General features: G+C 37.1%; 1 protein-coding gene across 3 annotated transcripts in view; it reads left to right on the top strand.

The window, feature by feature from the left end:
• The window catches only part of IL1RAPL1 (interleukin 1 receptor accessory protein like 1), a 678558-nt gene that overhangs the window by 636986 nt on the left and 18231 nt on the right, over window positions 1–23341 (top strand). For all 3 annotated transcript variants that reach the window (XM_021552988.4, XM_077781655.2, XM_021552991.4), the window contains 3 exons: window positions 3645–3777; window positions 5757–5902; window positions 17293–17436. In XM_021552988.4, the coding sequence (XP_021408663.1) occupies window positions 3645–3777; window positions 5757–5902; window positions 17293–17436 (423 nt within the window). The remainder of the gene's footprint in view (window positions 1–3644; window positions 3778–5756; window positions 5903–17292; window positions 17437–23341) is intronic.

Genomic DNA, 23341 nt, shown 5'->3' on the forward strand with positions numbered 1-23341 from the left:
CTCAACAAACAAACCCAAAAAAAAAAAAATTACCCAGGATGCAACTTGAATTTGCATCTTAGAGCAAACAGGACAGATACAGATGAATTTCCCTAGTAATTTAATTGAAAACACTTAGTAAATTTAAAATGCAAAATTAAAATCCTTCAAAAACAGACTGTAAAACTGTAGTAATCCAGCATTAACAGGAAAGTTTAAACTAATGGCATAGAAAACATTATATATACTTTCATGAAACTTGTATGACTTTCAGCTCTCTCTAGTTTTTCTCAGTGCGGAAAACATATGGAGAGAAACAGTCGCCTAAGGTTAACTGTGAGGGATTTGTATTAATTGATTGACAAGTTGTTTATACCTTAGCTTAAAGATGAAGCAAAGCAGCTCTTGTATTTATTATATGTTTCATGTTTTCTACAAATCTGCAGACTTTTAAAAGCAAATTGTCCATGCAGAGCAGCTGCTTGGTGCCACAATAGAGATTGTCTGTCTGCTCACTTCAAAGCTGAACTCCTAGGGAAAAATGCAGCCCCTCCTACAGCATTACTCACTCTCTCTCTCATGAGGACAGCTCTGGAGTAGAGATCAAGATGTGCTCCCAAAATGCTCTGTCCATTCCTAGCATGGCCCTGCAGCCAGGTTTTATTTACCAGTGCCTGCAGCTGGAAGCCTCTTTGCTTCACCAAGGGAGCTCTGTGCCCTCTGCACAAAGCTGTGAGTCCTGGAGTAACAGACCCCCTAATTAATGGTCACAGTTGGTCATTAGCTGGTCACTGAATCTTCCTTGATGGCCAGCTAATGACCATCCCACTGGGTTATTGTGAAGGTTGGTCGAGATGGACAGTGCAGGTAATTTATAGCTGAAGCCTCAGCATGTTAATGGTCTTTCCTGAGTAACTGCAATCAACACGGTACTACTAAGTGGCATTACATTCTTCCTAATTTATTTCTCACTTGCAACCATTTCATGTTGAATGGAGACTTCAGATTCTACATTTAAAGATATGTTTGCATGTTTTATTTAGGGGGAAAACTTCTTTAAGAATTAAATAAAGAAAACAACCTTAATCTTAAAACCTCTCTTTTAGATAAGTTTTGCCCTTATCAGAAGATGCTTATATTTAAAAAACAAATCCGTGCTCATAATATTCATCTATAAAAGGCTCAGAAGCCCAACCAGATAAAAAATCATCTCTCAGGGGTACCTGTTAGCTGCAGTAGCCTGGAGAGCTTTGATGGCTCAGCACCTGTGGTGTCTAATCTCTGTGAATCATGGATAAATTGGCCAGAAGTTACAGCCTCTCTAGCTGTTATCTTGCCAACTCTTAAAAGCTGTAAAGTTTCAACCAAGCCTTGGCTTGCTAGGAAAGCTCTGGAAAAAGCCCAAGAAGCGGCAGTGATGCATTAGGTAGCACTCTAAGTCTGGTGGATAATGCCACAGGGGTTGTCCAATTATCACAGAAACCTGCTTTGGCTTTACATGTGCAGGTACCTCCTCCCATTTCAAGAGTGCACAGATTACAAGACATTCATAATCCTTTAAGGTTTTATATTTTCATTTTCACAAGTTCAAGCATCATAATTATGATGCAAAATAAAAACAAAAGCAAACCCCAAAACCAAAACCAAAACCAAACAACCCCACCCACCCCCACTCTCCACTTGGTATATATGTGCAGCGCAACTGCTGTAGGAAACTGGGTTAGCATGGCAAGGAACCAAGAAATTTATCATGTTCCACTACAGCTTTTTATGCATTTGACACACATTAAGTGGTGTCCCCATGCTCATCTCGTTCCCTTCAAATGGCTTCAAGATTTAAAAAAATCTTTCCCCCAGTGATTCCAAATTGCACTTCTTGAGCCATGAAGAGAGTGAGAAATTTGGTTTCCAGGGTGGTGTCCTGACCATCATTCCCCGGGGTGTGAAAACAGGAGCTATGATTGTCTTTAGAAAGAGAGGTTTTGCCCTCTCACTGAAGATACTTATATTTGGCAACTTTGCTCTAGAATAAGTGAGATTATTAAAATTTCTCATTATTCAGAGATTCCATTTCATAGTTTTTGATTATGAAGGTGACCCTTCTCTCCATTCTAGTTTCAAGTACTGGAATACTCCTGTCTCCTTAGCAGGCATTGATTGCAAAAGGTATGGTAGCAACCAAACCTTCCTGAAATGGCTAAAAGAAAATGAGATCCTAAAGTTCCAAAACAGATTGTGAAAGTAGCAGAAATTATATTTGCCTTGATGTTGCACATTTGGAACAAAAATTTTTGATTCTGTACTTTTCATGGCATGGATATGAGAGTTCAAGCCAGTCATTTATAAGACATTTATAAGACACTTATTGTCATAGAAATGTGTATTTATTAGTAATTTATAAGACATTAATTTAATAATGTTATGACTTTTTGTTACACAGAATCCTGCATTTATCTTCTTGCTAAAAGTTAAATATGAAATTCAAGTGTTAATGTTGTATGTTTAAGAAGGACCAGGTCCTGACCCAAAATAGTGTATTTTGAGGAAATTAATTAAACACAGATGTGCTTATGGCATCTTGATACAGATGAAGTAGTGCTAAAAATGCTTTCCTCTTATTTTTTGTCCAGGAGCTATGGTCTGTCAGCTTTAAAGTCCAAAATTTTAAAACTGAAGGTGTCATTGAGATATGAACTTGGTCTCAGCAGTAATATAAACTCCAAGGAAATTTTCTCTTCAGGGGGAAAAAGACCACTTCCTAATTCCCAACACCTCCTTAAGTTACTGTGTAATTATCCCCTAAAGAAATGAATATGGAAGTTCAGAAGAGTTGGTGCATGTTGAGACAAATCTCTTTGCGGCAGTGAATGGGAGATCTTTGGTTGTGTCTGTCCTCTTGCTTTATCCAATCTTACCACACACAAAAAGTGTGCAAGTTGCCATTTCAATCTCTGCATGTGCTCAAGATAAAGCCCAAAGCCAGGTAGTACAAACACAATGTAAGGTTCCCTAAAAAAATAGACAAAGTGAAGGCATATTAGTTTTTTAAATCCTTATTATAATGATTAAATAAGTATCGCTGTACATATATATGAAATTTCTATTCCCTGCATGCACTGCATGCTCTGCTAATGGTTCTTCCCATTCTAATGGCTTATAATGCTCAGAAGTAGTTCACATGAGCTTTTTTCAAGTGTCAGTGCTTTAAACTTTCCTGCTAAACTATAACAATGAGCACATGTCTTTCTGCCAGATATCTCTTGGGAATGGAACTCTACAGGAATATACCAGCCTCTGCAGAAACCATTGCAAGGCTGAACCAACATAGATATAGTTGCACATCTATATTACCTAACTTTTTTCTTTTTCTGAGAAAAAATAGAAATATTTTGTTAAGTTAGCTCCTTCTGAAAAGACATAGTCTCTGATATCCTTATCAAACAGAAAATGTATTGAAAAGTAACTAATCCTGTTTTTACATATAATTTAATTTAATTTTTATTGTATTTATTTTCAGAAAATGTATTGTGTCAAGACAAGCAGATACTCATGGACACTTTCAACAGCAACTGGGAATTGAGGAGCTCTCTGGATATTTTGGTTTTTAAAAAGCAACTGACCTAAGATTTTTAAATAAATGTATTTTCTTACATTCTTTTCAACAGGTGGTTCTGCTAATCTAACTTGTAGAGCTTTCTTTGGATACAGTGGAGATGTCAGTCCTTTAATCTACTGGATGAAAGGGGAGAAGTTTATTGAAGATTTGGATGATAATCGAGTCTGGGAAAGTGACATTAGGTAACAGAAAAAGGATTTTCTTTTTTCTCTATATTTTTTGATAGTTAATGTCATACATTTTATCACAGATTAGCCAAGGAGCACATTGGGTCTGATTTTTTTTTTTTGTTTTGCAACATCATATATTTGCTTTTTGACTACACCACTAGAGGACAGAAAAATGCCCTCCTCATCCAAATCTGATGTTAGAGATTTGCAAAAGCAGAATAGTTACCCAAAAAGAGCTGTAGTGTTGACCAGCTGGAATTTACCTAGTGACTTTTTCAAAATGTGGCAATCTACAAAAACAGCTATGAGGATACTTAGTAAGATTAAATAATTAAAAATAAATATCTTCAGAAAATCAGCTCAAAAAATTATTTTCAAACATGAAACCTTAAATAAATGTTGTAGTTTGACTTCCCTTTTGGAATGTTTTGATTTCTTAATGAAAAAAACTGTTTCCTGGGATGTTATCTGACTTGTTAGAACCAAGCATCCTGTTATGTGGGCTGCTTATATCTGCTGAAATACTTGTTTTAGGGAGGATCTGGCAATTTATGACATGTACTTCTACTGCTCCTAAAAGTGCTGCCTCATTTAGAAATTAAGGACAAATGTGTATTCGTATTGAGAATTACATGCTTGACATAGCATACTAAATCCTATCTAATATGAAATATCTGCTTGGATCTGAAGAGATTCCTTTTTCATTTATAACTCTGTATGTGTGACTATCACTGTTTCTATGTATCACAGAAATTAAAACTCAGAAATTCAGGCATATCTTGGTGTGCATGTCATGGTTTAACCTCAGCCAGTAAGTCTCACACAGCCACTCACTCACTCCCCTATTATCCCCCTCAGGTGGGGAGAAGTACCACAATAGAACTTGTAGGTCGAGATAAAAACAGTTTAATAATTGAGACAAAATAAGAGATTATAATAATATCAATAATGCTAATTATAGTAGTAAATATATATTATTAATAAGAATTGTAAGGAAAATGAGAGATAGAGGAATAAAACCCAAAAAAAAGAAATTATACACAATACAATCACAATTAGCAAAATCAAGTAGACCACAGTGACTTTCAAGGTCATCATCCCCAGACACACGCAAAAAGGAAGTGTATTTCACCCAGTGGACTTCAAGTTTATTCTACAAAATTCAAGACCAATACACTAAATGGCATGTGACAATAAGATCAGATATATTTTGTGTTTAAATCTTTCCCAAGCCCTTCAGCCAGTGACTTGGCTATCTGATGACTGACAAAAAAAGTGTCAACAAAACTGTTACAACTTTCTTGTTTTGTGGAGGGAGGAGAAGAAAAGCTCATTTCCACTTAATTTTTCAGGCCTGGAATCATTTTTCATTTGCTTTCCTGAGTTCCTAAAATTACTGATGGTCTTGTTAAGAGTGAAAGAAAGTAATGGGAAGACGGGTGGAGTCTTACATAAGGAAGCTTTTTATTTTTAATCTCTATGAGCTGGTGGCACCTGGTGTACCAGTTCTTCCTACTGTTTGATAAAACATTATCAAATTTTATAATGCATTCTAGAAAATTATCTCTCATGGCATAAACACATTGTTCCTGAGTGGCATGTTGAAGTGCCTCAGAAAAAGGATAAATATTGTTTTTGGCCCAGACTGTGACTCTAAAACCCCAGAATAACTGTTTTCATTTTTGTCTCTTCTACCATTCCAAGACTCCATGGATCAGAGTTTCCATCAAAGTGTGCAATGATATATTATCCATGTACATGTCATTCTGCTTTAAAAAAGACAATGAACTGCAGCTCTCATTAACATTTACAAAGCCAAACCTCCTCATTAGAAGTGAGGGAGAAAAGGGCATGATATAATTAAATAAAGTTTGCATCGAACCATAACCAAATTTGAAGCCAGAGAGTTGTAAGTAGCATCATTATGTCATGAATATCTAAAGCTTCACTGTGGTACAAGCAGGACAGGCGTGATGGTTGTTTTTTTTCAGGGTTCTCAAGGAACATCTCGGGGAACAGGAGGTTTCCATCTCACTGATTCTTGACTCAGTCGAAGAGGCAGACCTAGGAAATTATTCCTGCTACGTCGAGAATGGGAATGGACGTCGGCATGCCAGTATTCTTCTACACAAAAGGGGTAAATATGCAGCTTTTCTCCATGAAGGGGTAAAGTGTAGGGGTGGTCAGCTTGTAGGGATTCCTTCTGATGCAAGCATGAATTTTAACTTCCGAAGAATTAATAGTCAATCGTTATTTTTCCCCAGGAATTTGTACGACTTGCAAAGTAAAAGAGAAAGGATATTGTTAATTATGGCTGTCACTGGAAAAAATGCAGTAATGCCTTTTGACTAGATCTCTATAAAAGATGCATTTAATAATTCATTAACTTTAAAATTAATGAAGGCTCAATAGGGAAAAAATAGTAGGAAACCACAGGTGATTAAACGCTAATAATTTTCTGCAACAAAAAGAAATCAAATTTTAGGAAAACCAAAACCAAAAACCTTCCACTTTTATCAGAAATGCCACCTAAACCCCATGCCAGGGGGTTCCTGCACAGCCTGACATGGAAATTTTCCTTCCAACACTTGTTTGACATCAACATTTCTGAAGTGAAACATCATGACAGAAGCTTCTAAGAACCCTCCTGTTTCTCCTCACTGCTCACATCCCATGATCCCAGCCTGCCTAATGGCCACAGCCATCTCCCACCGAGATAATTACAGGGAGATGGAGAATCTCCTGCAAATCAAAGCTCCCAGACCCACCTTGTCCACTTTACCTCCCAGACGGGCCTCCACATCCCTGGGATTGGCACTTCCCATCCTCATGCAGCTTCCTGTTGACTTCAGAAAGCAACAAATAAGCAGGAGCCGTGTCTGCATTTTGGTGACATTCCTGAGATTTTTCTAGACTGTAGAATTGAGCAAACCAGGATCTTACTGTGGTGCTGAAGTACTTGTGGCATCTCAATTTACATCAAAGATGTGATATCTTCCCTAAATTTAGTTTTGTAGCATGCAAAGTCTGTCTAAGTATAGAAGGAAACCATAATTCAAGATAGTGTGACCAATTTATTTAAACATATTATTGGGTCCCTCCAATTTCTTGTATAGAACTTCATTTGTAGTCATTTTTCTAAACTCTTGTCATTGGTTCTTAAAAGATGCAGATGTGAATTACCAGATGCTTTACTTAGCCTGACATTTGTCATATTTTCTTGAATTTTCTGAGATGAGAAATTAACTTAATAAGTAGTTGAACCTCAACAGTATACCAGCTAATAGTCATATACTCTGGTTCAGAGACATTTGAACCCAGAGGAAGAGCTTAACCCAAAAAAACACTGAAATCCAGCAACTTGCTCCAAATAATCAAATTACTTGATGGAATATTGAAAATAAAAAATTTTAAGGGTCAAATTACTTTAAAACCAATATTTATTTAACTGATACCTATTAAGTTACATGATGATGGCTAGTCCTTAGTTTATCTTCCATATAAGCAGTAGCTCCAAGACTGAAAACATGTCTTCTCTGTTCTGTGACCACCAGATCTCTAATTTAACTTTGTGCATGCATGAATTTTGCAAGAATCTACTTTCCTTGCTCCCTTTCTTAGAGAGCTCAGTAAGTCAAACATACCACAGTATGTGGCCTCCTGATAACATACTTAAGAGGGAGTAATTTCAATATTTAATTGCCCTTATAAATAGTAAAAGGAAAAAAATAGCAGAAAAACTCCCCAATTTTTTTTTTCCTCTTTAAGTAAGGCTGAATATGGAATAGATTTGGAAGCAAAATCTGTTGTGCCCTTGAAAGACAAAAGGTACCAGATACAATCCTTCTACACATTTTGCATGTTGACAACTGTTTCAGTGAAATGATAAATTAAGCATGGCAGATAAAAATTTGAGCTAGTCTCTCAGGTCTCCTAGGAAGAGGAGTTTTGCACTGCTTGCTTAGTCTCCTGTATATCACCATGACAACCTCTCAGTTTAGGTTTCCTTGTTTAGATCCATATTTAGCTTCTGCTAGGAGTGAGTTAGCTGTTTATTAATTTCTGATTATTTGGCTGACTTAGACCAATTGGGACTTAAGAATTAGGTAAATTTGCTTCCTGAACACCAAGACATTTGCAGATGTAGTAGCTTTGGCTGGTTTTCTAGTTAGCGATCTTCTTTTCCAGCAGTATGAGTACAAAAAAGATGAATCTGGAATGTTCACTGCATACCTGAAAAAGAAATTATAATCCCTCTTCAACTTCCTGTGTAGAACATTACCACCAGGATCAGAAGGGACAGCAAAGCAGAAAACTCTGCTGCTGAACAAAGAGAGCTCCTGGGAAAAGTATTTAGGGCTAAATGCTGCAGTGGGTGTTTAGGTACGAAGTTTAAGCTTTCAAACACCCTTGCAACTGCTGCTTCACCCAGGTCATTAGAGTTTCTGTACACTGAAAAGTCCAGGGGGAGATCTGAGACATACCTATGCTTACCCAGGCCCTGAAAGCATAAGACGACAACAAATCTAAATCACCACAAAAAGCCTGGATACATCTTCCTCAATATTCCCCCTGGTCAGCCTGGCAGGGACACACTCTCACGACCAGGGTGAGCAGGGGCCATCAGAGGGTGGTGCTGGCCCAAACCAGAGGCTGGTTCATCCAGCCAGGGGAAGGAACTCTGCTCTTCCCTGGTGTGACACTGCGATGGGCAGCCAGAGCCTCTCCTTTCCTGGCATGAGCTAATGTCAGGAGGGGCGCAGAACACTGCCCCTGGACTCCACCACCACTTGTGCAGGAAACTGAAGACAATTTCAGGGTCCAGCATTGGGAAAAGCTGGGGGCCCTGGTACATCCCTCTAGTGCAAACATCAGTGCTCTGTATCGTAGGAAGCCCAGCTCTTATTTTCTCCTGAAACTTCTTTTACTTTTTGACTCCAGTGGAGAAAGCCTATGATCTATGTTGTTCTCCTGCCCGCTAACCATTTTTCAAGTCCTAAATTTCCTCAAATGTTCCTGTGCATAAGGAACATTTAACTCAAAGCTAAAGGCAGTAGAGCATTTTAACCATGACAATGACAATTCTGTTTCCTTTTTCTAATTAATTCCAACAAAATTTGTAAAAAAAAATAGGAAAAAGAGAGCAATCAGAACCCAAAATATTTAACTTTCATCCCATTCCTTCACCTTCAGACCAAATCCCTGTCACCCTTAAAATAATCAAGTTATTTTCTCTTTTGGGTGGGAAAAAAATCTACTTGTTATAATCTAAGGTTGATTTTGTTACTTACTGGTGGTAGGTGTCATTGATCATCCAGAGGAGTTACAGGTTAATCTTCAGCTAGGTAGAGGAACCTTCTAGAAATTAATTTTGAGGGTGGTACTGACAGCAGCTAAGCAGAAATTTATTAATGACAGACCACAGTTTGCAGATAATATAACAGGTGGATCACAGACTACAATTCCATTTTTTTCATAAGTTTTTTAATTAAAGAAGACAAACTTATAATCTATTAATGTAGTAGATAAAAATTCAATGCATTAGGAAGAAGAATGCTTTTCTGCAAAGTTATGTATTGACAAGTATGACTTTCATGCAGGATCAAAGTCTTCATAATCTTATTTATCATAGACTGTGTTGTAAATACAGGTTATTATCTAATTATGTGATTATTTTTTTGAAAGTCCTCTCTGTAAGTCAGCAAGTAGAACTCTACAGCAAAAATAATCTCAAATTCTATCTTGGTTTTATGCTTTAAGTGGTATGGATATTATTTTAAAAGCTTAATAATAATATTGGTATTTTTCCTGGGACAGATGCCAGAACTAAGGTAACATGCTTTCATGCATTTTTAAAAGTATCTACTTCCCTTCCTTCCCATTTTCATCTACACAGTATTATCATCAAATTTCCTACCCTTAGCCTCTTTAATGGTTTCAGTTTGTTTTTCTCTGTCATAGGTGTTCTCAGTAGGCATGTATGAATCCTGTTGACTGTAAATTAATGAGGGTAGTTAAAACAAATTTGGGGTTTTTGTTCCTGTCAAGAAAAAAAAATATTTTCACTGAAATAAATTGTTTAGAGAAAGAGTGTGTTTAAAATTGCCCATGAAAAGATATATTTGAAAAATATGCAAGGTAATATTTCCTAGATTGAATACATCTTGAGGAAAGCTACCTTATTTAAAACTCATCATTTTTTTAATGCATAAGCATTATATTATTATTTCCTGTGCAATGTAATAGCAAATTATGAATAGAAAGTAATTCCAAATTATCTTCATATGGCTATTAATGAGAATAGAATGGCTGACAAGCACCTTAAATTGCAGTGCCATTCACATAATAGTGTAAATCTGGTTTATTACTTACAGACTAGAATGTGTTATATGCGTTTTCAGTCAGTTGCACAGAATTTCACACAGTGGTAGTGATGAGTGACAATTAAGACTTAAAAGAGAAACGAAATTAGTTCTTTTCTAACCTCTGCAAAGAAACCCCAGGTATTATATCTCCTTTTACCAAAAAGCTTCACAATGCTTCTGAAATTTCTGAAAGGAAACTCATCATATGAAATATGAGAACAATGAGTTATATTTCAGCTTCTGCTAGTTGGACCTGAGCACTTGTTCACTCCAGTGAATCTCTGAGTCCTAGTGGAAGCTCAGCTGAAGAACTCCAATCCACATGGTCAGTTCTGATCTTACATGAGTCTATCTTCCACTTTATAAGGCATTCTTTTTTTATTCTGCACTGCTGAAAAGGCTTTCCTGAGACCCTCATCAGGTTTTAGAATTGGAATTGAAATTGAATTGGGTTTGATGTAAATTGATTTTTCACTCACCAATGGCCATTGAAGAAGCCTTCAAGTTGTCACTGTGCTTAGCAGTGCAAATGTTCATTCTCCCAAGATGTTCCTGACACAAGGCCAAAGGTCAAGTATCAGCTCTCTTCTTGCCCAAACCTAACTAAACATTACTGTCCTTTCACATTCAACCTCATCTAAAATTAGTCAAGGAATGAAATACTAAAGACCTCTGCCTGAAAGAAACTCTTCACGAGACCACTCTTAATCAGTCTGGGTTTTTTCATACTTTATAAAATTAGACTAAGATAACTCCAGTAAAAAAAAAGTTTGTAAGATTATTCAGCCTAAATCCAACTTTCCTCTGACAAATTTTAGTGCTAACAATATGTCAAACAAGTTGGTTTGTTTAACAGATTACTTTTTAAAACAACTTTTGTACCACTTTTATCATAGTACTTCCTTTTATGTAATGTCTAAGTGCAAGTCTAACCTTGGTTGGCAAGGATGAAAATATTTTAAAATGAAACGTCACTTTTTTTTTCTATAATCCATGCATAGCTAAATTATTCTTTAATGCTATCCTCAGAAAAAAAACCTGAAAACAGTATGCTTTATGATCTTACATCCTTGGAACTCAGTACTCTTTTTTTTTTGCCACATTTTTTAGCATCCCTCAGTACCTCTTACATTCATTTCTTTCAGAAATTCTGAATGAAGTAATATTATGGGCTTGTAGTACAATTAACAAATAGAAATGTCTTTGTTTAGTGTAAATTTTGGGAGAAAATTTTCAAAGGGCTCTTTTAGAATGCAAATTTAAGTGGCCCCTCCCCCAGCTGGTCCAGAAAAGATTTATTTGGAGAAAAGTGAAAAAAATTTGTTTATTTAACAGGAAAAATATTTACTAGCACAGAAAATGAACAATATTAAACAATAAAGCTTCTTGTCACTTGGAAGAGATGACAGACTCAGAAAGTTCCTTTCCTGGGCTGTAGCTTGGCTCTCTGTCTCTTGTCAGTCCCTCCAGCGCTGGAAATGCCGCGGCCCAGGCCAAGCCCAGGTGTGAGCTCCTGGTGCTCTTCTGGGTTTTTAGTCCACAGCAGGTTTGAACAATTCTAAGAACAAGAAAATCCACAGTCTAGGGAAGTTCTCTGCCTTAGCTAGCTAAAAACTAACTAAAAGCAAAAGAGAGCTCTGTCCTGCTGCCTGTCTGTCTGCAGACAACACAGTCCAGCAGAAGGATGCGGGGCAGCAAGTGCAGCTTCTGATAACAAACTCTGCACTTCTCTCTCTTTTGATCTTGGAACTAGTCTTAAAGGTGCAAAAGTTATTTTTGTGCTAAACAGATGAATGGGGATATGAGCATCATAAATGACAGGAAGCTCTCCTAATGAGGAAGATGTCAGGTCATACACAATTCTTAAATTTGGGGAAGATAACCAAAGATTATTGCAGTTCCACACCATGACATTTCTTCCCTTCAATCTATATCATAAACTGCCTTTAAAATGCATTGTTATATTTAAATGTAGTAAGCTTCAGTAACATTGCAGCATCTATATTTTCCCAACCTTATCCTCCTTTGAGCTAACATACTGTTGGAGATAGTGTGTGTAATTACTCTCCTACTGGGAACAGGTATCCTGCACTTCTCAGCAGAAATAAAAATGCCATCAGTAAGAACATACTTCTATTATAATAATGTACTATCTCCTAAAAACACTGGAAATCCAACAGCACCAAGGCTCAGATATGTTTTCTGCCATACTAATGAATAAATTAACAGATCCCTGTGTTGCATTTGCACACATATATGCTTATGTATATATAATCCCAAACCTGACTAGTTCTTTTTCATAAGGGAATCAGGAACATGTATTATTTATTGTTATAAAAAATAAAAAAAGTAGTTCTAATAAATAAAATGAAATTACTGCACTGAAAACTATAACTAAATTCAGGCAGTTTCAGTCAGTTCTGCAGAAATCCACAGGCATGAGTGGCCCATGCTGGTAGAAAACATATACTTTGTGCAAATAAATTATTTCATAATCAAGCTAATGAGTAGCCTAAATCTGCTTCTACTGTTATCAGAAGTACTATTGTCTTACAGAATCAATCAGTAATTATTCATAACAGTATTCATATAATATATCCATAGGATATTCACACATATCCATCTAGGTACCTTTAGCACAACCAGATTTTGGTTTGCAATCTGAAACAAGCAAACAAAAGTCCTAAAATGTAGAGAATAGATTTTATACATACATGTATTGGATATGTGTATGCTGTATAAAGCTGGGGTTCCACATACTTTGGGAAGATAATTTGTTATATGGCTATGCCATAAGAAATACTGTAATAATCATGCTTCTCCATTTTAGAACCGTGAGAATGGGTTTCTTTGTTGCTAGCTTAAACTCTGCCTACTGCTTAGGGCTGATCTCTGAAATGAGACTCAGGCAAGTGTTCCTGTGTTAGCCAGTTTTATTCTTCCTTTAGAAGAAACACACCCATTCATAACCAAACTTGCATGTTATAACACAGCAGCCCCTGCTCCCCTTCCAAATTATATTTATTATCCTTATGGTTCCTTTAATAATTGCAGTCTGTGATAATATACCTAAACAAACTGAGAACTGCCTCTAACAAAACCCTGTCTCTTTGTGAGTTAAATTATCCAAGACAAGCAGACAATGAAAATCAGTTTAGGCCACAGAGTTGCAAAGATTTATTTGTGTGCTAACCTGAAGCTCTGTGAATAGTCCTGTTGACTTCAGAGGGATTACTTATAGTCAATGAAGTTGGCCAATCTGCGTAAGTGATTGCAAAATTGAAACCTTAGATAGACTGTAATTGGATTTTGAAAAAGGTTCAGAAACTGAATACGCAGCTATAAATCACATGTGCTCAGAGTGTTATAAATCACAAAAATAAAAAAGGGATGTTTGAAATATAATTCTTTTTATAAGCAGTTCAGATGTATGAAAGCTAATTAGTGAATAAAATTAATTTTAAATTTTTACATATCATTAAAAGTAAAGTTCCTGAAGCATGTGATATGTCAAAAGATATGAATCTTTGACAGAACACTTTTATTTATTTTCTTCTTACAACTTCAGTTATGATAAGTGAATTACCTGTATGACACAGTGAAAGGAAGTTTATCAAATATTAGATCCAGGTGAAGATCAAATATACAACCTACAAATGTGTCCAATAATTAGGAAAGAAAAGGTATAAAATGAGTGCATTTATTACAAGCCATACATGGCTGATATATGGAGAGGACACGTGCTTTGTTTTAATTAGCTGTCTCTTTCACTGAGTTGCTTGTCCAAAGCCTCCTGATAAGGAAAAAAATTGTAGCCATTGGTCAAAATGCTTGTAACAAATCTTGTTTTAAATTGAAGCTATTTATTCAGAAACCAATCTACTACTGCTGCAGCAATCAATGTGTTTTCCTTGGAGTAGAACTACTCCTGAGCTACTGGAAGACTATTGTTAATTGCCTGTAACTAAATGATTGCTGTGCTGTGGATGTAACTCTCTGGCACTTGCTCGTTTGCTGTGTTTAAGAGAATGCCTGTCGCCCTAAGGGTTGGCCAAGTAATTTTCCTCTACTATTTTCTGCATTCAGTCTCAGCTCCTTAAGGAGGGTCTGTAATTTGAGCAACACAACACTGGGGCCAAATAGATTTTAAAAGGTTTGCACTTCTCATATCTTTCTTCTCATGTGGAATTGTGATGAAACGGAATCTTTTTAGAGTGTAGTCACTACAGGAAACTTGAGTTTCAGCAGGAAAAATAGATCGCACTTCAAAGTGAGTGTAATGCCTGCTGCAGCGACTGTGCTCAAATCACACTGTAAAAGGCAGAATAAAGCAGCAGAAAAAAGTGTTATTGTGAAGGTAGCCATGAGCTGCAGCCTTGCTGCTACTCTTTAACTTGTCTTTAACAGTCACTGTTGAAACCTGACAGACACATCAGCAGTACCCTTGGTGCTCACACTTTTTCAGAAGTAAGCTCTGATAGGGAGGAGCCAGAGCACCTTCCCCAGTTCACATTGGGAAAACCGAGGCACAGAAATGTGAAATGGCTTCAGTCACCTGAGGGACCAACAGCAGAGGCAGGGCTGACTGAGCCTTCTGCTTCTTGCCCCTTCAGTTCAGCTCAATACAGAGAAACACAGTTCCTAAAGCCCCTAAGGAATCTCAGAGCCGGGCAGTGGCCTTTCAGGGCGCAGTTCAGCGTCCTGCAGAAAAACAAACTCAAGGCCTGAAAACAATCAGCCTGCTGCCCGTGTGCCCAGGCCAGTCCCCTGCCTTCCATGGTGCTGCACGGGTGTGGCTGCTCCATTTCCAGCTCTTCCCACTTCCAGCACTTTGGGGCGAGCTCAGGCACTCGTGGGCCGGGTGTAGGGATGCAGCAGGGCTAATCACTGCCCCTCAGTGCCTCTGACCCCTGACAAGCTGCACCCAAAACACAGAGTGAACGTGTGCTGGTAGAGGCTGTCCAGCACAGAGGAAAGTACAAGCTGGCTCTGTTCGATCAATAGACCGTGAAACTTCCTTTGCAAACAAATCTGTTTAAGAAAGAGCCACTTTATCTGTGTACCACCACGATGGCTCAGCAGCAACACATGAAAAGGTAATTGCTTATATGTTTCAGGCTGGCTAGAGAATTTTGTTGTTTGCTTTGATGGTCTAATTAAGGACACTTTCATGTGCTTTCAGATAGATTTTACTGAAGCAAACATAAAGGCATAATCTTACTTTATGGGGAAACATATAACTAAGAGAGACTCTGATGGCAAAAGTGATGTAGTGTATTAGTCTGATTTCCTGCACAATGACAGAAAACAAATGAATACATGCAGTTATTTCTTTTCATTTCATATAAAAATCATTAGTTGAGAAAAAAACTTCACTTTTCCAGTTGTAAAGTTTTTCTTTGACTTTAGTGAGTCATAACAGCAGGCACATAAATAGAGTACTTTGTGCCTAGCAACCCAAAATATTAAAGCCTTTCTTCTAGTTACCATTGAACAGCTGCATCACCTGTATTACAAAATGATAAACAGGGTATAGTAAGCCAGTGCAATTTCCATTGCCATTTATATTTTAAAATACTGCATTTTTTGCCTATGCAAACCATATTTTATCGAATGTTTTTAATAACATTTCCCTCTCTTTACCAGAAAAGTATTGGGAGTTTGAAATAACCATGTCAGTCTTAAAAATATCTAATACAAAAAAGTTTCCATCACAGTGTTGGAAAGAATGACATGGAATATAAATGCCTTTTTATTTTATTTTATTACACACTTTTAGTGTCTTCTAGAGAGCAATGAAATCTTCTTACAGTTGCCTCATAATAATAAAAATAAGGTGTGTGATTCTCAGTAGACGCTGTCAAATAAATGCAATTTTCAATTTTTCCTCTAACCTTTTATTTCTCTAATTGAATTGTATTGTGCTGGATTATTAAATCTGCACAACCACACACAAAAAAAGGTTACTCCAGGTCCACACTACTTCGCTCAGACATAAGCTGCACAGCTGAAGAGGACACTGTGAAAATACTTGTTCCAGCACAGATCTTTCATGAAGCAAACCCTGTATCTTAGATTTCCAAGATCTGGTGTTTTTTTATCATTCCTCAAAACTGAGTGATTTGGAAAAGCATGGAAGACTTGCCATCTAGTGATTTCAAATTACAGATTTGTTAGCAACTCTCCTCCTACCCTCCTTTTTTGATTCTATCAGTTTTCAGTCAATGAGCAAATGAAAAGTAGCAAAGCTCTGTGAGCTTCCTTCAGACTGGGGGAGGCAAAAGTCCGTGGTGGCACATTGTCTTTGGCCTGAGAAGTGGCTCTGCTGCTGGACACTTGTGGTGGCCACAACTGACCAGTCCCTGTCCTCAGGAACAGAGCTCCATGGTGATGATCCCAAACCATCCAGCAGCAGAGACACCAGGAGATCTGAATGGGAATGTCATAACAGACAAACCAGGACTGTTTGCTGTGTCTATGCATTAGCTAAGCCCATTGGGGGAAAAATGAGAATAAAATGCAGACCTCTGGGAAACTGTTAAAAATATTAACACAACTGAGATGTGAGGTTGTAGGTCTCCTTGGATGATGTGTCTTCACATCCCTCAAATGTTTTGTGTGGTTTTAAAATTATTTTTATTTTTAATTTTATTTTGGAAAAAAAAATCCTTAATCTTGTCCAGTTTGCCCACATCCTGTTTGTATATGGAATAAGGGAAGAGCTGATTTCGCATTATAGTCCTCAAAAAGGAAACATTCACTTTTGATTTCGCTCTAAATCAAATGGCAACATTGATCTAGGTAAAGCAAATTGTGATCTATCTGCAGAAACAAAAAAGTAAGAGAATTACAAAATATATGCACATACTCATAGACAAACACACACACACACATACACACACACACACACACACACATCCCCAGCAAAATTTATTTTTTAAATGAGCAATTCATATGGTGTATTAGAGGGGAAAAAACAGCTTATTGAAGAATAAAACCCTCATCAACTAGGTATTCATTCAAGGGCTTTATAATGAAATAAATACATAAATAACTCATCACTCATTATTTTATTTTAATGTTTGACAGAAATTCAAGGTCTGCTGCTAATCTTTCTGTGGTTTGGAATGTGGTTGTTACTGCGTTTTGTAATTCTTTGCAGAGCTGATGTACACAGTTGAGCTTGCTGGTGGGCTTGGTGCTATTCTGCTGCTGCTTGTTTGTTTAGTGACTATCTACAAGTGTTACAAGATAGAGATTATGCTCTTCTACAGAAATCATTTTGGAGCTGAAGAACTAGATGGAGGTAAGGCAGATTCTTAGCACATTTCCTGCTTTCTAAGAATATCTCTTTTATTTCTCTCAACCAAGGCCCAAATTTTATTTCAGTTCAAGATGTGGTAACTACTGCAATTTTATGTGCTGACTTGAATATGCATTCTTCATACAGCACATAAGCACAGTCACTGCTGAGCTGATGTATGTGCTGTTCTCTGGAGCTCTAGAAGACATCCATGTCTTTTAGATTTTTACTCCCAGCACTGAATGTAAATTGCCAACATCTGTACATTAAAGATTTTCACTTTCTGTCAGTACTGAGCAAGGGGGTGTTTTCCCTAATTGTATTCAACAGATAGGTAGAGGTTGAAGTGTATCTCAATTTACTGCTTGTTTAAACTGATCAGTTTCAATAAACTGCACTGAGTGTTTGGGAATGTACCCAGTATTCCTTTGCTTGAGTTAATTTACTTAATCACTGAGCAGGCTGTAAATGGTCATTAAAGTTATTCTGTGATTCAAGGACATCCAGCCTAAACAAAAGTAATCCACAATATATGCACTAGCTCTGTGAAACATATACATGCATTTTCATTTTACCTTTTTAAGGACTGAAGGAAAAGGTCATCTTTGCCTCTAGCCTTACTAATCAAAATTGTTGTTGAACAGCAAACTGGGTTAAGCTGCAGGCTCTGATTAATTAGATTTGCTTTCTTGGGTCAGAGTTTCTGATGTTTTGAGCTACTACTATGTCTTTGGTGACAGGACCTTTTTTCCTACAGAAATACTAATAAAAGGTTTTTTTACAGGTCAAGATAACAGCCTGTAGGCAGAAGACACTGTGATATATTAAAATAAATATGTACTGATAAACAAGTGATGGCTAAATCTGTCACTGATAAGGAAAAGAGCAGTTGCAGAATTACAGGTCCTTACATAAGACTTTCATAATAAAATCACTAGGGAATGACCCATTTCTGCCTCCCATCTAAAAATGCACAAAGATTGAAAATAGAAAATGCTCTTTCAGAGCAACAAGCCAAACACCAGAACATTTTGTAACCTTCTACGGGATTTACAAAAAGATGCATTAATGTAGGAGCTCAGTGAGGAAAAAAGTTGGGATGTTTTATTTATTTTACCAAGGAGGAAACTGAGGCCCAGAGGGACTGTGAGTCATGGAGGATTTTGGCAGACACCTTTTTTTACAGAAGATAAGATCCTCTCCTATCCACAAAGCAGCTGCTATTTTAAATGGGCATGCTTACTTCCATAAATTATGTGGATTTAATAATAGTCACATTAGAATATGCAGAAATAAACAATAACTGTTTAAATAGGTGTAATTTATTATTTCCTCCCTTAGTATCAGTAATTCTTGCTTTTATAGTTGTTATTTATCATTATCTCAAGTATTTCCAATTCATTTGAGGACTCACTCTGCCAGGTGTTGTACCCTTGCCTTTCTCTCTTGTCCCATCCCAAACATTGGTTGGTTAGGAACAGCAATACTTGAATCATGGATTTTAAGCATAAAAAAAAGTTACCTCCAAAGGATGCTGTTCTGTGATTCAAAAGGAGGAAAGCCAATATCCATTCAGTTTATCCTTCTGAGCAAAGGTCATTGTTAAAGAAGGTCAAGCATGGATTTTCCTTAGAAGACCAGGGTAAACACTGATAGCTTGAATGCTTAACCACAGCAATATAAAAAGAAAAATACTACTTACAAATTCCTAATGAAAACATGTAGCTGCTACTGTGTTCAGTATGCTGACAACATGGAGAAAACCCATTGTGTTAATGAAGAGACTGCAGCTGCACATTTCACTCTGTCTCTTTCACTTACACTCGTGCAAAAGAAGGAAGATGGAGAAAAAATGTTCCACAGAAGCCTAAGACATGCCTTGTGCAGAAATAAATTGCAGATATACACCGAGATCCCTTCCTTTGGCTTAGTTTGTTATTGACAGGCACAAAATGCTGAACTCCAAAATCCTATTCTAACCACATCTCCTGCAGTGCAGCAGCAGAGCGCCCACGTTCTATTCATAATTTACACCATGTTCTGTCATACTTCAGGACAGCATGGAGATAAGCAAACATCAAAATATCACAGTCTTTTTTTATGTGCACTGCATTGTACCCAGAGAGGATTTCAAACACTTTAAAGGTGAGGTCCAATTAAAATTTTCAGTTGCAAATCTCTTTTAAAATTCAATGCTTCATTTCTTCCATGATCAGAGAACAAGCCCTTCAGGATGTCAAATCTCATAACAATTCCTTTTTCCTTTCCAAGCCTTAGACACATTGGTTTTTCTGAGGCTAACTAACATACGCATTTTTGTGGGAGGCATAGGTAAATTGTGAGATTTGAAAACAAAGTATTTAACCCTTACAGCTAATGCAACTCAGTTTATTACTTTCTGTAGGGATACTGCAGATTAAAGAAGTGGTCACAGCTGTAGATTCCTCACTTCTCTAACTTACACTGTTGAATATCCCAGTGTTTTTTTCTCAGCCTAAGGACAAGATTCTCTCCTTCTGTTTTTCTCTCTCCTGCAGGCACTGCAGCTTAGTCCTGGGAATGGGAATTGAAGCCCCCTTTTATGTTTTTGTGGTTGATTCCCTGCCTTTCCTACTAATTTGGGATACAATAATATTGCTGTTTCTCCTCTCTCTCCATGCCCGTGCTTTCCAACTGCATGGGAGCTGGCTCCACACCAGGGGATGGTGTGATGGACACCACAACCTGTCCTTCAGTGCAGAGGAGCACAGGGTGCCCCTGTCCAGTCAGGGACATCACTGTGAATGTCTGACTGCTCCCCTAGTCACTGGAGCACAGGGACAAGAGAAATACTCTGACCCTTGGCAAAGGAGAAACTTTTGTTACCTGCAGGTGTTTGGCATGACCTTGCATCTCTGAGCCATAACTCACCGCTACCGGTTTGGTGGCCAGAAACTCCCAAATCTGTTTAAGAGGAAAAATCCAGCTCAAGATCTCTCTGCGTACACAGTAAAGATGATAGCTTGAAGTGCAATGTAAATAAAGAAATGTCCCGACTGTTCTGGAAAAACAACATTTTCAGAAATAGATACTTCACTGGGGACTTCTGAGGGCTAATCTTTGTCAAATGTCAAGTAACCTTTTTATCATTGCAGCTTTAAACTTAAAAGCTTATTTTTAAAAACCTTGTCCATAAAGCACACTTTAGGGACTAAAATGATATTATTGAAAGCCACTTTTAGAAGTGATGATTTCTTCTGTTTTGTTGTACATTGAGCTCCAACAAAAGACATTTTATACCATGTTCATTTTCTGTAGCTTTTTAGCAGTGGCTTTTTGTGTATTTTTTACTTTCCAAGGAACTTCTCTTGCTGTTCCCAGTTCTTAAATTACTTTATGAAAATAAGTATTGTACTTTAACTGACAGAGTGAAAATGTAAATAACCATTTACAAGTACCTGCGATCAACACATGCCCTGTCTTCTTTCTAGCTTGCACTCTGTGACCTTAAAAGCCAATTGCATCAAAAGAGATGTTATTACTGTATAGAAACCTGCTCTTTATCTAGGTATAAGCTGACTTTCAGGCACCCTAAAATAAGTGGAAATTTTCCCACTGTTTTACCTGGGACAACTTTCTTCTTTTACTTTTCCTGCTCATCAAGATGTGCAAGGATCAGTCCCCAGGCATGAATGAGAGCCAAATCAGCCACGGTGAGGGTGGAGAGGAGTCACTTCTCTCAGTAGTGCAGTTATCAACCTGCTTCAGAGTGGATAGGAAGTTCAAAGTCACCAAAATAGCTGGCTTTGACTTTTTTTTTTTTTTTTTTTTTTTTGCCATTTCAAGATCTGAGAGGTTCCAGTGCATATGTGAATAACTGTATGCTATTTTTAATTTACATTATGGATAAACCTAGAAGTCTATGGGTGGCAGGTTAAAAACCATTGGGCATGGTCAGATAGGCAAACATACTCAAAAACTTGTACATATGTTTTTGTTTTAGATTCTAGTTTCAGAGGCAAGACCATATGGTACAGCTAATAGTAGAAACAGTTTGCAGGTATCTGCTGCTTCCAGTACCTGGGTAGATTTTTAACCTTTTAAATTTGTGGCAATTTTTTATCAAGGAATTAATAAGCAAAGGTGAACACAATCTTGAAAAAAAATGAAAGAGAAAAGACATTTTTCACTAGGAGGCTGACAAAAAACAAGTAGTAATTGAAGACAAAACCTGACTAAAATTGTTGTAAAGACAAGAAGTCAAGCTTTAGGCTCAAGAAAAAAAGGCTGTAGGCATCTGATAGCTATAAAGTGGGAGTTTTATTTAAGAGCTGAAATTATAACCTTCATAATGACCCTTGGTGCCTTTAGGTTCCATCAGCTGTTTCTAAAATAATGGGCAGGGGCTCATTGTGGTGTCCTCAATCTTCTCAGCTTTCTTTGCCAAGGAAACCTTGTTGAATTTAAGGAAGCCACGGCCTCTGTGCAGCTCTGCACAGGGAAGGCCACTGGGCCCAGGCCTGGGGGGTTTCAGTTCTGGAAGAGGGAAAGTGGCTGCTTGTTTGTTTGTGTGTTTGTTTGCTTTCCACCACATTGTTGAAATAAGAAAATAAAGAAATAAATCTCATAAGATTAAAGCGTACCGCTGCTGAGCTCTCTCAGTTCTGGAAATCTTGTTTGGATTTGGTACATGACATCTGTAATGTTTCTTGCCTAGGCTGTTTGCTCTTTCATGAGAGATGAATTTCTGCTTCTTGCTGAGGGAAAGCAAATCAATGCTCAAATTAGGAGACTGATGAAACTGGTTCTTCCTTGTAGTTCCTGTTGCACCTGGGAGTCCTTATGTAATCATGATTTTGTTCTTGCTATTATTTAGCTGCAAAAGACTAGCAGGGTTCATGGAGGAACCTAGGGGAATGCCCAGATAATATCTTATTAACTGTCCAGGACAAGAGCAGGTAAGAAATACTTAGTGATTTCCTGGGTTTCATCCCAGGGAAACTCTTAAGCAGTGAGAAATACCAGGGCTTTAAGATTCTTCAGGTTTCTGTGTGACTAAGTTATTAACTTTTAAATATAAATTTTACCATTGGTTTAAGAACCACCTAAGCACTTGTGTTAATGATTATGCTATGCAGGTATAGCTAGACTGAAATTACTGCTGAAGTTAGTGACTTTGCAATTACTGAACCTTCCCTGGGGACGCACAAAATAAGTTTGCAGTAGCAGTCTCACCACTCGTTTATATATTCTTATTGGCTATTGGCAAATTGTGACGATAAGAAATCCTTCTCTATGAATATCAATTTAAAATTCTATTAAAATCACCTTAGAAAAATGCAGCTCTCTTCTTTCTAAACATTACTGGTTACAAAAAGGGATTTTTCTCTTATTTAATTAAAATTTTATTGCTGGAAAACTGTTTCTTTTAACTCTTCTTGTTTATGCTGTTTATTTACATATGAAATGCAATTCAAACAATAAAAACTCAATTTATGTCTCCACTAAATATGGGATTTTCTAGATTCTGTACACGAAATGTCCTAATTCAAAGAAAAATTCCTTCTTATTTCTCTCTTCCTATTTCACAGCATCTAAAGTGCATGTGTAATTTATGTTATATATGTATCTTTAAAAATAAAATATTACCAAGATCATCTTTGGATTTCAAACTAAGAGATTGTTATAGGTTAAAAAGTTCAGATGTAAACTAGAAAGAGACTCCCATGCAATTCAACATCACTCACTTGCACAAGAATATGAACTATCATGAGGAATGCTACATTTAAAATACACCATGCCATGGAAAAAATTGTGTGGGAAGCTCTTAATTTTTATTAACATTAAAAGGGTTTGACATTTAAAAATAATAGAAAATGTTGCATCAGCAACAGTAAATAGTGTGAGGAAAAGTATAAGTATTTTGAAA

Source organism: Lonchura striata, chromosome 1 (assembly GCF_050655825.1).
Source record: "Lonchura striata isolate lonStrDom1 chromosome 1, ASM5065582v1, whole genome shotgun sequence".
In the NCBI taxonomy this organism is placed as follows: domain Eukaryota; kingdom Metazoa; phylum Chordata; class Aves; order Passeriformes; family Estrildidae; genus Lonchura; species Lonchura striata.